Source organism: Microtus ochrogaster, chromosome 6 (genome assembly GCF_000317375.1).
Source record: "Microtus ochrogaster isolate Prairie Vole_2 chromosome 6, MicOch1.0, whole genome shotgun sequence".
NCBI lineage: Eukaryota > Metazoa > Chordata > Mammalia > Rodentia > Cricetidae > Microtus > Microtus ochrogaster.
The window spans coordinates 67,427,435-67,440,108 of record NC_022013.1 but is presented as its reverse complement, the minus strand read 5'-3'; the positions used below and the strand labels follow the sequence as shown (position 1 = coordinate 67,440,108).

The 12,674-nt window shown below is 43.7% G+C and overlaps 1 protein-coding gene across 2 annotated transcripts in view; it reads right to left on the bottom strand.

Annotated features, from left to right (window-relative positions):
• Nucleotides 1-12,674, bottom strand: part of Cacna2d3 (calcium voltage-gated channel auxiliary subunit alpha2delta 3) — an 833,716-nt gene that overhangs the window by 136,378 nt on the left and 684,664 nt on the right. For both annotated transcript variants that reach the window (XM_005348768.3, XM_005348769.3), the window contains one exon: nucleotides 10,302-10,382. In XM_005348768.3, the coding sequence (XP_005348825.1) occupies nucleotides 10,302-10,382 (81 nt within the window). The remainder of the gene's footprint in view (nucleotides 1-10,301; nucleotides 10,383-12,674) is intronic.

Below are 12,674 nucleotides of genomic sequence, written 5' to 3'. Positions count from 1 at the left end.
ATCTATCTATTTATAATCTTTTTTGGTTATTTTGTTTTTTGAGACAGGGTTTCTCTGTAGCTTTGGAGTCTGTCCTGGAACTCACTCTGTAGACCAGGCTAGCCTTGAACTCAGAGAGATCTGCCTGTCTCTGTCTCCCAAGTGCTGGAATTAAAGGCACGTGCCACCACTGCCTGGCTCAGCGTTTGAAACTAACAGTTTTGGCTAGCATACAAAACAATGGTTTTGTTATGACATCTTTACACACGTGTATCACTCTGGTTTGATCTCTTTGCACACGTTTCACCGTGCTTTACTCAAGCTCATTCCCTGTACCCTCTCCTGACCCCCCTCCCCTCTCCTATTGGTTCCCCTCCTCCCTCAGAAAATCCCCTTTCCACTTTTATGGTTCATATCTATAAATGCATGCCTGCATGTATGCTGATCCTGGATTTTTCACATGAAAGAAACGTGCTATTTGTCTGCTCCCATTATCCTCTCTTGTTCCCTTCATTTCTTTCCCCTCTACACGGACTATGCTGAAGATTCAGGCTTTTGCCTCTGAGTAAATTGGGAAGTCAACAGAGTTTTGAATGAAGGAGACATGGGATATTATTTGTCTTGGACATGATTGCTTTGGCTCCCAATAGCCTCGACTAAGATGGTGAGGGTTCCGAGAAGACAGAACCAGAGAAAAGAGCATGTGGGCAGAGCCAAGGGTAGGCTGTGCAAGTGAAGAGATGCTAGCCGTCATTTAACAATAATGCACTGGATCAAAAGTTGGGTAGGAAGAAAAGAGAATTAAAAATGATTTCAGGGACCAGTGAGATGGCTCATGCCTGCTGCTGAGTTTGATGACCTGGTTTGGATCCCTGGGGCTCACACAGTGAAAGAAGTTGTCCTCTGACCTCTATACAAAAGGTGTAGCACACACATGGACCCATACATAAATAAATATAAACAAATAAATAAAATTTAAAGAAGGAACAGCTTTAAGACCCTGATTCAAATCAATGGGACAATGAATAAGATGGCACATTTGAGGCAACCAGAAATTAGATACATTAGAAATTCTTATTTTTAGGTACAGTACCATGTCATCTGAGGATACAAAGAGGTCTCTACCATTTAAAGATCTATACTAAAATCTTATGGAAAAATTATGATAGGACTACAGTTTGATTTAAAGTAAACTAGGGGCTAGGGTACAGTAGGGGATGGAGGTTGTGGCAGGAATGAGCGAAGGGAGCCAACCTAGGAATGTCTAGCTGGGATCATCACCAGTGTCTGCATGATGCTCAGAACCTTGGTGATGGGGAGGACGCAGAGGGGGAGCTCTGCAGTCTCTGGTGTTTATAAGCTAGAGAGATGAACGAGTCGGACTAGGAAGGACCAGAATATTGAAGGGCAAGGGAGGGGAAGCACCAAGTAGGGAGCTGGCACAGAACAAGAAGAGGGGCTCGCAGAGGGTCGATTTGGGCCTGTCTAATGTGGAAACGGCTTGGTGTCATCACAGAACCTGACCGCTGTGGGTTGTAGAAAGATCTGGAAAAAGCACAAGAGAGGACTGTACAGCATAAAAGCATTAGTGATGCTACATCATAAATGAATACTAACAACTGCAAACTCATTTTGGGTTAAGTCTGACTAGCTCAGCTGAGTTCAGGAGGGCCGAAGGCTTTACAAAGAAAAATACTTAAATACCCATTCCCTATGCTTCCACTCTGAAATCTCTCCTGATTGTTAAAAAAGATATATACTCCCATCTCCCATGACTTGAAGTGTGGATGACAGCCAGTTATTGATCCTGCCATCAACTGGAGCTTCTATATTTTATTAATTTTTCAAGACAGGATTTCTCTGTAATTTGGGAGCCTGTCCTGGAACTAGCTCTTATAGACCAAGCTGGTCTTGAACTCACAGAGATCTGCCTGCCTCTGCCACCACACATCCAACTGAAGATTCTTACCCAAAAGAGACTCCAAGAACTGGCAGTGAGTGTGATCTTTGGCGACAAAAGGTTGTGATCATGCTGTTTCTTTCTAATCACAGGCTGTGTAAGGCTTACTCCTCTGCATCGTAAAGAGAGCACTTGTCCACGGTTTATGAATCAGAGTGAAGATTAAGTAAGTTGCTGCTGGGACTGACAGGAGATTGTGTACTTTTAGGAACCTTAGGACCTTTGGTTAGGATTTCCGTATAACCACATACAACCAGGTACAACTGACGGACAAATTCTGATGCATGAAACTCTATGTCAACATTCGTGTACATGACCCGATTCCAATAGCACCTCATTTCTATTAGATCATGATGAAAGAGGTGGGTGAAGAGGAGGTGACCTTTTGTGTGGTTTTGTTTTAAACAAGACTGTGTGACATTTCCATCTTATAAAAGTGTTAGTGAGGGTTTGTTTGTTTGTTTTGTTTTGTTTTGCTTTTTGGAAAGAGCTAAGCAGCCAACATTTTTGTGTGTGTGTGTTGTGGTCCATACAGTTTCTAACCAACTTCCCAGCTTTTTCATTTTGGTAAGAAAGTATCTTCAGCTGAAAGAGGTGCCAAGACAACTTTATTTGCAGAAACAGACAGCAGATAAGCCACAATGCTCTTCTATCTAGATAATGTAAAGAGCTCATACCACATAGCAAAATGACAAACCATTGTCATTTAAATACAGGCAAAAGCTTTAAATAGACATCTCCCTAGAAAAGAGGCACCAAGGGCCAAAAAGCTCACGATCAGATGGACGCTCAGCACTGGTCAGTAGGGAAATGGCTCACAATTGTCTGTAACTACAGCTCCAAAGGATGCCCTCTTTGGGCTCTAAGGGTCCGGAGTATGCATACATATACCTATACACAAGCATTCAAAGCCATAATGTTTTTAAAAGACAGTAATAATAAATATAACTATATCACAATAAGATGCCCCCAGGCAAGATTGCACAGAGAACAACGCCTGAGGGGGGGGTGGGGGGTGGAGGGATGGCTCTTTAGGAAATCTAACCAAAGCACCCTATACTTTGGTATACATGTGAAAAAAAAGGTATGCATGAGAAAAAAGGCCCCTATCGGAGTGAGAAAGGGGGAAGCTTTGTGCTGACTTCCAAATATTTAATTAACACTAACTCTAATATACAGCTCTACCAGGAATTCAGAGAGAAGTGCCTAGCTTGCTAATTCTCAGCTGGGTGCTGTGAGAACCTGTCACCCTGGGCACTCTGCTGCAGCTGAGTTTTGAGCAGATGATGTGTTTTCTTCTCTGGTAAAGTTTCTGAAGCTATGTCGCCCTTGGGAGCAGTGCCCTAGAGAGCTAACCCAGAGGCTCTGGCTCCTAGGGACTTGGGCTATTTTTACTTCTTGAGTGGTGACCCTGAATGCGAGCTCTTTACAGACTTCTGCACCTCGCAGAGCAGCTGTTCTGAAGGACAGTCCTAACTCGGAAATTCTGCTGCAGATACTAAACAGAGCGCAGGCTCCAACTCATCTCAAATCCATTGACATGAGATTTGCTGCTGTCGTAATTCAGAGCGAAGACAGGATGTGGATTTCCGTCTCCTCCTGGGCTCCCTCCTCACCTGCCTGTGAGCCCTCTGGTAAGAGTCCACTAAATACCCTCAAACTGCATCATTCGGGTCTCCGAATGCCAACCAGAGACGTGTATGTGTATAAGGGATCTCATCCCAAACCCATTCACAATCCTTGGAGAAGGGGGTTGCTTCTCCCTGAGAGCCCTTCCCACAGATTTGCATGCTGGGTATCTCATCCTTCAGGCTTCCACTCAAGTCTCTCCCTGGCCACCTCGAAACTAGAGGCATCGCCCTCACCACATACCCGTCCGTACACATGTTTGGGAAGGCAAGTGACTTCATTCTCTTTGCCACCGACAACCACACTTAATCTTTGTTTGGCTCTGATTTCTCAAGAGTATTTTTTCTTCTTTCCCTCCCCTTTCTTACGTTCACTTGCCTCCTTCTCATCGCTGTAAGACTTAGTGCTTCTCTATCTCCCGCACAAAGGGAAGCTCTCCCTTGGCAGTGGTACCCTTAGGAGAGCAATGGAGGGGAAGGATTCTGCCCTGGACAGATATACCCTCGTTGATAGCCCAACTAGAACTCTCCTCATTTATTCCACACTGCCTTTTATAGGATTGCTCACAAGCACATGTTCAGCTCTAGGTACCACCAGGAAAGAAATGTGTACCTATTGAGAGGTTTAATCATCGTGCTCATGTTAAGCCAGTTTCTAGCTCACTACTCTTGACATTTTCAACCAGATCATTCTTTGTTTTGGATCAGTGGCCAAATTGTTCTTTTGGATGCTTGACACCATTTTTGCCCTTCACCTAGGAAATGCCAGTAGTGCATTCTAACCAGTGGTAACAATTCTTTCTCTCTGATTGTGTGTGTGCGCACACATGCACACGTGCCTGTATGTACATTTGGATGGCAGATGCATGTGCATGTATATATGCCTGCCTGAGAGGTTCCTCAGAAACCATCTGCCTAGTTCTTTTGTGACAAGGCCTTCCCGCGGTCTGAATCTATGTATCAGGATGGCAAGGCTGGCCAGGGAGCCCTAGCTCTCCTCCTGTCCTTGCTTTCCCAGAACCTGGGATTCCCTGCTTATGCTAAGCAAGCACATCTGGCATTTTTATATGGGTTCTAGAGACCAAATGTATTTCCTTGCACTATACTGACTGAGCTAGCTCCCTACTCCCAATATGCATTTTTTTAAATGATAAAAAAAACACTTCCTTTGCTAGGATTTCACAAACCAGAGGTTTACCCGCGGCAGGCTTGACCCCGAATTCCTGAGATGTAGTTAGCTCTTTGTGAGATTCCACTGAAGGAATGAGGTCAAGGACGACGGACATTTGCTGGGAAGGTTTTGGGAAGATTACTCACACAACACTAACGAGGGCCCATCTTACACACTACACTTCGTTTAAATAGCACTTACCTGACAATAGCTAATGGCTAATGGCGCTAATCAATCACGTTCCTAATTATCTGTTTAAAATGAAATCTTCCCCTTCATTACACTGCCTTGAATTATGCAGATGAGACCACATAACCCACAGTTTGAAATTTTCCTTGTGAGAGAATCTAATGAAATCCATGTTCCTCGCTCAGGAGTGAGCTGGAGGGTCAGGCCCATCTTCCAATCTACTAAAAGCATTGTCCTTCACAGCTTAAAGGCAGTGAATTTGGGGGTGTCATACCTCAATGAAATTATTATTTAAAAAGTTGTAGTGTGATAAATGAATTTAATGTCTAAGTTTTTGTGAAGATTATAATTAGCTGCTAGTCTAACACTTAACATCAGATACTAAGACTTCCGTGAAAAGATGACTTTTGGTTTATCGATGCCATTTGAATGGGGCAGCAAATGATTTCTCTATCCTTAAAACATTCACGTCATGGGATGGTGCGATTGTGGCGTGAACTCAAATTTTGCCAGTGAGAATCTCTGACTTGTAGTTGTGTACCGTGGCTCTTTTATCTGGCCTGTGGATCCTGTACTCCTGTAAAGCAAGGGACAACAAAGCCCATAGGCCTTGAATAACTTATTCAGGTCATGTCCCCCACATATGTCCCGCAAGTGTGTAAGAGGTCAAATGAAACACTAGTGCACCAACTTTAGATTTTGATGGGTTTAAATGTACATTTCAGAGCGATATAATAATAACAAGCTGCTAATAAGTCTTAATTAATTATTAAAAAATTAAAGTCTTATTTAATTATTTTAAAATTTTAATAATATTTAAAAATGCAGAAGTCTGAACTGGAGTGATTGACCATCAGGCAAGCCAGCTGCTCTGCAGGTGTGTGCACTAGAGTCTGGTCGTGAGCATCTCTGTGGAAAGTGTATGGTGATGGTGGACATGAGGATTCCTGAAGCCAGCTGATTAGCTTAACAAAGCAAAACACCAGGTCCAGACTCAACCAGAGTCTACCCTAATACACGCAATAGAGAGGGACCAAAGAAAGTATCTGGGGTAGTTTGAATGTAGCTGGCCCCATAAACTCCTAGTGAGAAGCCAAATTAGGAGACATGGCTTTGTTGGAGTAGGTATGGTCTTATTGGAGGGAGTGTGTCACTGTGGGGGTGGGCTTTCAGGTTTCCTATGCTCAAGTTATGCCTAGTGATGCAGATAACTTCCTGTTGCCTACAGAGTCAAGATGTAGGACTCTAAGCTCTTTCTCTAACAGCATGCCTACCTACATGCCACCGTGTCCCACCATGATGACAATAGACTGAACCTGAAACTATAAGCCACACAACTAAATGTTTTCCTTTATAAGAGTGAGTTGTCATGATGTCTCTTCACAGCAAGAGAAACCCTAACTAAAACAGTATCTTACTTCAACCCCAGGCCTCCCCACGAATACGCACATGCTTCTCTGCACATGCCCCAGCCGAGGACGTACACATGCAAAAACCATTTTTTTTCCAGAAATCTGAGTAGCTGAGGTTAGGAATATTGTATTTGTCAGATTCTATCCAGTGATTAGGAAGGCAGGACAAACAATTCAGGAGGAGTCCCCAGCAGGGCCACCCCTTTCACCATTTCACCATCTGGTGTCTCAAGGTCCCCCCATCTCCCCCCGACACACACCATGCATGTTATTATCCACCCTTGTATGGCAGAGACAGTTCTGCAGAGAAAGGTGGGCCTCCCCTACTGAGAGCCCAGTAGAGAACTATACCAACGTGCTCTAGATAATTTATGGATCCTGAGCTGGCAAATTAGTAAGTTGGGTCAAGCGGGTTTCTGTGATCTCGATTTGTTTGTAATTTTTCACTGAGGTCTGTCCACCACAGTCTAAACCCTCAGCTGGCCATGGTTTAGTGGGAGAAAGAAAGACAAGCACAATCCTTGGCTTTTAGAACCTCCAGAAGACTACACAGCTTTTAAATTCACTAGTCCTACGAAGTCATGGCTTTTAATTTTTTTTATTTATTATTACTATGATATGTGTGTGCATGTGTTCCAGGGGTTGAACTCGGGCCATAAGGATGGTGTGCTCTTACCTGCTGAACCATCTCTCTTGCCCTCCATATTGCTATTAAAATTAAAAATTGCTGCTGTTTTATGCACATGGTGAGGATGGAACACAGATATAGTTATTATTCATTGATAAGTCGAGTGCCTGGCAAAAGCAGGAGTCCTGTCCTATGGAATGAATGAATAAATGAATGAATGAGTAAGTGAGTAACCAAATGAAACAGAAGGTGAAAATGCACCATTCCTATACATCCTGGTTTTTTTTGCATCTCTTCATATACATGTATTTTCCTCTTTGTTCTCTTATGCTATCTCCGAAGTGAGAATAAGGCAGAAACTAACAATCTCAACCCTGACTTAGACCGTTACTGACCCAGGACAATGAACTGAGCAAGGTTCAAGACGACTGGCAAATTCAAGCAGACCTTACATTCCAATGTTTGTATGTCTCATCCTAACAGCAAAATGGATTAACGTCTTGACACACACACAGGAGTTTCCAAAGCTCTGGAGAGACCGGGTAGGCCCTGTCATGTCTCCTGTTGCCCTGAGAAAGCAATTAGGTAAGCGAGGCACACTGCTGGCAGCTGGAAAGTTGGCAAGGTCCTCGAGAGGAGGCTGGGAAGTACTGTCAGAGGCCCAGAAGATGGATGGAGCCTGCTTATACACCGAGCCTGATGCACAAGTGGAATCTTGCCCACTCCAACTGGCCTTTCTTCAAAGGTGGCATTGACAGATGAGTATCTCAATGTTTTTGTTTGAAAAAGAAAACAAGAAAAGGCAAGGAGAAAACCTCTTTATTCCCCCAAACTAGCACACATAGCTAACGAACACGAACATGAGGTCAGGCTGTGCAAAGGGGCAGCCTCTCAGTGTGGGGAAAGAGATGGTCTAGGAACTATTTGCAAGGTTGTACACCTTTTCTTCCAGTTAAGTCTCAACTGCAAGGATTTCACTGGGACCCTAAATTCCTGCTGGTCGGCTGTGTCCCATCTGCTGCCAGAGGCCTGCTAAAGGAGACCAGGCCTGCTCACAAGTTCATCTTCATCTGCCAAAACAAGGCTGCCTCTCCAACTAAAAAGGCCCCTTTAATTTCATAATGGTAAACAGTATCTGAGTAATTGGAGGAAAACACGGAGTGGATTGTTCCAGACCCTCGTCCCCTGGTGATTGACATGAGAGTTGGAACAAAGTCCATGGAGGCAGGGCATGAATTGAAGAGGCTGTTCTACTCTGGGAGAGAGGAAGGTCCCCCTGAGGTCACTGCCATCATGGGGCTGCGTCCACAGCAGTCTTCAAGATCAAAGCCAAGTGAGGCTGTTTTATTTCACGTCTCCCAAACACAGTTGGGAAAAGAAGGTCAGTAGTCACCCAATTTAAAAGGTCCAAACTAAATACAGTTCCCCAGGCAACCTTCTTTCTTGGCTTTGCTCTGTAATTATCTGTCGAATATGAACACCACTTGATACACACTTAGAAACAACAAGTCAGAGATGCCTTGCCTATCCCCGCAAGGTGAGCCAAACGGTCACCTACCCACATTCTCTGGTCAGCTGTGTAACTCAATAATAGACCAGCAAATGATTTGCAAATTATGTACTCCCTGTTAGCTTGGATGCACTGTTTCCAGGCCAGGGCATATACACTTGTATAACAGTAAACTTTTGCTCATATTTGAACATCCCTTTTTAACTGGGACAGAGGTGGCTGGGATAGGTGACTTTAGAAGCGACCTGGAACACCCATTATGGTCACTGAAGAAAAGACCCACAGGAAGAATTTTTAAGAGAAATTCTGAACCAGATGGGCTGCTTTTGCCTGACCTTGCCTTGGACAGACATCTGTTGTCTATGACTCTAACCCCCAGAAGATAACATGCCTCCAGAATTAGCTGGCTGGAACAGCCCAGAGGTAAGCAAGTCTGACCTCCTTGAAGCAAAAATAAATCTTGCTGAGCAAAATGACCCTATCTCCTGCTTTCCTCAAGGAACATGAGGCATGAAGTGACAGTATTTGAAGACAGAGGCCATGAATCCTCAGAGCCCCTATCTGCAGTCTGATTAATTGTAGGTCTGCCTAGTTCAAGATAAGCTGCAGGTCAAACACATAAGACCGTCTTCCTTGTCATATCCAATAACCCAAGGATAACCAGAGTGGCTGTCCTCTGATCGTTCAGCCCCCTGCTAATATAATTATGATGCACAGGCCCTGTCAGAAAGGAAGTGGAGGGAACAGCAGTGATTCCCAGCAAAGAGCAAGTGCTGCAGTCAGCTCTGCTCCTCTGCTCCCTTCGGCCCTCTTTCTACAAATTACCACAGCACGCAGACATAGGCGTGGGGGTTCAAAGTCACTCTCAAGTCCAGCTCCATGAGGGAGGCTGCCTCCAAAACAAATGACTCCCTTTGGTAAACATAGTTCGGATCAGGAGAGTGCTTGGCACATCTCACACATCCATCAACTGATGGATCCAGAAATGGTGGATTAAGAATGGACTATGTGCCAGGCATGGTCTTAAGCCTTTATAGGAGAACTGTGGCAGATTCCAGCCCTTCAGTACTAATGCCAGCCAGCCATAGGCGGTGGCTGGGGCTCCTATAGGATGAGAGCAGAGAAAAGGCTTCCTTGACAACCCAAGTCTTAATTGTAAAATGTTTTAGCTTTCCCCTGCTCACAGACCCAGCACCTGTGCATGCTTCTTGGTCTCTGAGGAGAAGGCCATATTTCAGGCTATGTGTGCTAATATATTGAAAAAAAACCCTATAATTTATATAATATAAATTATATATATATATAATCATGATCCTTGCGGTATTCCTCAAGCTTTACCTGCTGTTAGGAAATTCTCACTATATTTTCCAACTATTTCCCCTGGGCTCAGATTCAACAGGGACACTGGGAAGGATTCCTTCTTTTGCATACAGCCCCATGAGCCTTTAGAATAGTGGTTCTCAACCTTCTTAATGCTACAACCCTTTAATACAGTCCTTCATGTTGTGGTGACCCCCAACCATAAAATTATTTCATTGGTACTTCATAACTGTAGCTTTGCTACTGTTGCAATTTGTAACGTAAATACTGATATACAGGATGTTCTCAGGTGACCCCCGTGAAAGGGTTGTTCAATCCCCAAAAGGGTCGCAAACTACAGGTTGAGAAAACTATGCTAGCACCTCAGTGTGAAAGAGCTAGCGCAGAGCCGAAGGAGAAATGTTTGTTTTTCTCTTTTTGAAACCTACCTTTCGGGGTGTGAGCTTGCTAGACAAAACAGAAGCCCTGCTTATAACACACTTGATGACCAAAATCATTGGTTACCTGCCACCACGGGAGATTTCCGTTCATCCAGGAGCTGGATGGAAGTACTTGCTGTTACCACGTTGCTTTTGTTGACTGCTCCTATAGAAAAAAAAAAACCTCACCATAGTAAAATGATGAAGAGTTCTAAGGCCCATGGATAGAGAACAACTATACTGGTCTATGGCCATCCATCTGCAAAGCGTGCTGGGACTCTGTCTCCAGTGCCCGAACGCTCTAGGATGTGGACACTCTGCCCTGGATTCTGGAAGCAACAGATTGTGTTGTTGCCACCTGCTCTGGGGAGAATCCAGTTCTTCATGGTGAAGCCATCACAGGCTTTGTAAGCCATGGGTATTCACTGAAGCATTGGCTCCTGTCTATGGTCTCCTTTATGTTACTGCTGGAAACAAGGCCGCATGAAAGCGAACTCTGAAGTTAGAAGAAGCTGACTGCTATAACTGATTTGCTATATAGATTTTAACTGGTTTGCGAACTTCAAATTTTAAAACCAATTTTTCTAAACAAAAACACTATACATAGGGAGATAACTAGAATAGATAACAATAGAGTCCAACTATTGGTTTTGTATTAGTAAAAATCAGTTCTAATATCCATTAACTACAGATCATGAGCATAAATTCTGAATTCCCAGTTCATCCGGTGCCTGCCTCAGAAAAAATGAGCTCCAAGAATTGAGTTGAATGAAATCCATTGAGCTGAGAACCCCTTGAGAGGCTGTCCCTTGAACAGCCTGACCTGATACGTTCATGTTCATAAACTGTGTGTGCTAGTTTGGGGGTGGAAGAGGTTTTCTTTTTGTTTTTCTCTTGTTTTCTTTTCAAACAGAAACATTGAGAACTAGGCAAGGTAAACCAAAACTGGAATAAACTCACAACCAAAGTAACTAAGAATTTTATTTGGACCAAGTCCAAATAACCAGGTCATCCCTGAGTGGTCAATACAAGCAGTCTTACCACAGTGGTAGGTACTTGGTGGTTTTATAGATTTTCCCTTGACTCTGAAAGAAACCCAAGTGAAAAGTAGCCAGAAAATCTTCTAAGATTGTATATTATTCATAGTTTTACCATGAATGAAGCTTACTTTTTATTATGCAATCAGATTAAATGTTCAGTAAAAATCTGTTTCCAAATCCACTACAAAGACAGGTTTAATTAATCAGAATCTTTTTTTCCCCCTCAAGCATAATTATTCTAGAAGAATAGAGAAACTGGTAACATAACTTGGCAGCAGGGATCATCATCCCCATGTGAGCATGCATGGGGAGCACTTTGGGGATAAGTGAATTCTTTTGGGTACCTCTTACTCTGCCATCTACATCAGACCTCTGCCATCATGTCTCTGTAAGTGTCAGAGGCACTCTGTCTGCAGACACTGACATTCACGGGAATGAGTGACAGTGGCAGGTGACACCAAGCACTGTGGAACTTTTGTCTGTGAAGGTTGAGCTAGGAAGTTTGCAAGGGGTTGACACACAACAGGTCCTAAAATAAAGTGCAACCACTGAGAAACTTTCAAGAGCAGGCCAACGAGACTGGGGCTCATTCTCTGAAGCTTCTAGAATGTTCTAGAGCCTTCTACAGAAAGCATATTAAAAGTTAAAAAGCCTGAGATGACAAAAATCCAGGAGCAACTGAACTGCCCAATGTGTCCTCCGTCTAAGTCTGGTTAAGCCAACACTTGGATTTCAGTGTATGTGAGGGTTGGGTAACTTTAATTTATTCACAATTTAAAGCTATAAAAATTCTTTGTTCTATGGATCTCATTGGTTGCATCAGCCCTCAGTCAGTGAGTGAAGAGTATACAAAGCCTTGATCCTGATGTAGGAGGGTCATCTGTCTATGTGTTACTTTCATTGGTTAATAAAGAGACTGCCTTGGCCTTTTAATAGGGCAGAAAATTAGGTGGGCGGAGTAGACAGAACAAAATGCTGGGAAGAAGGCAATGAGGCAGACGCCATAGCTCTCCTCTCCCAGATGGATGCAGGTTAGAATCTTCCTGGTAAGCCACCACCTCATGGTGCTACACGCATTAATAGAAGTGGGTTAATCAAAATATGAGAGTTAGCCAAGAAGTGGATAGATAGAATGGGCCAGGCAGTGTTTAAATGAATACAATTTGTGTGTTGTTATTTCCCGTGTAAAGCTAGCCATGCGGGAGCCAGGCAGGATGAAAAGCAGGCCTGCCTGAAGCTCCTTCTACATGGTCCTACTGAGTGTGTGGGTACACAACTCTAAGTAATCCTAGCTCTGGGGAGGCCAAGACAGAAGAACTGATGACCATTAAATTTCAGTTATCCTAGGCTACACTGTGAGGACCAAGTCAGAGAGAGAGAGAGAGAGAGAGAGAGAGAGAGAGAGAGAGAGAGAGAGA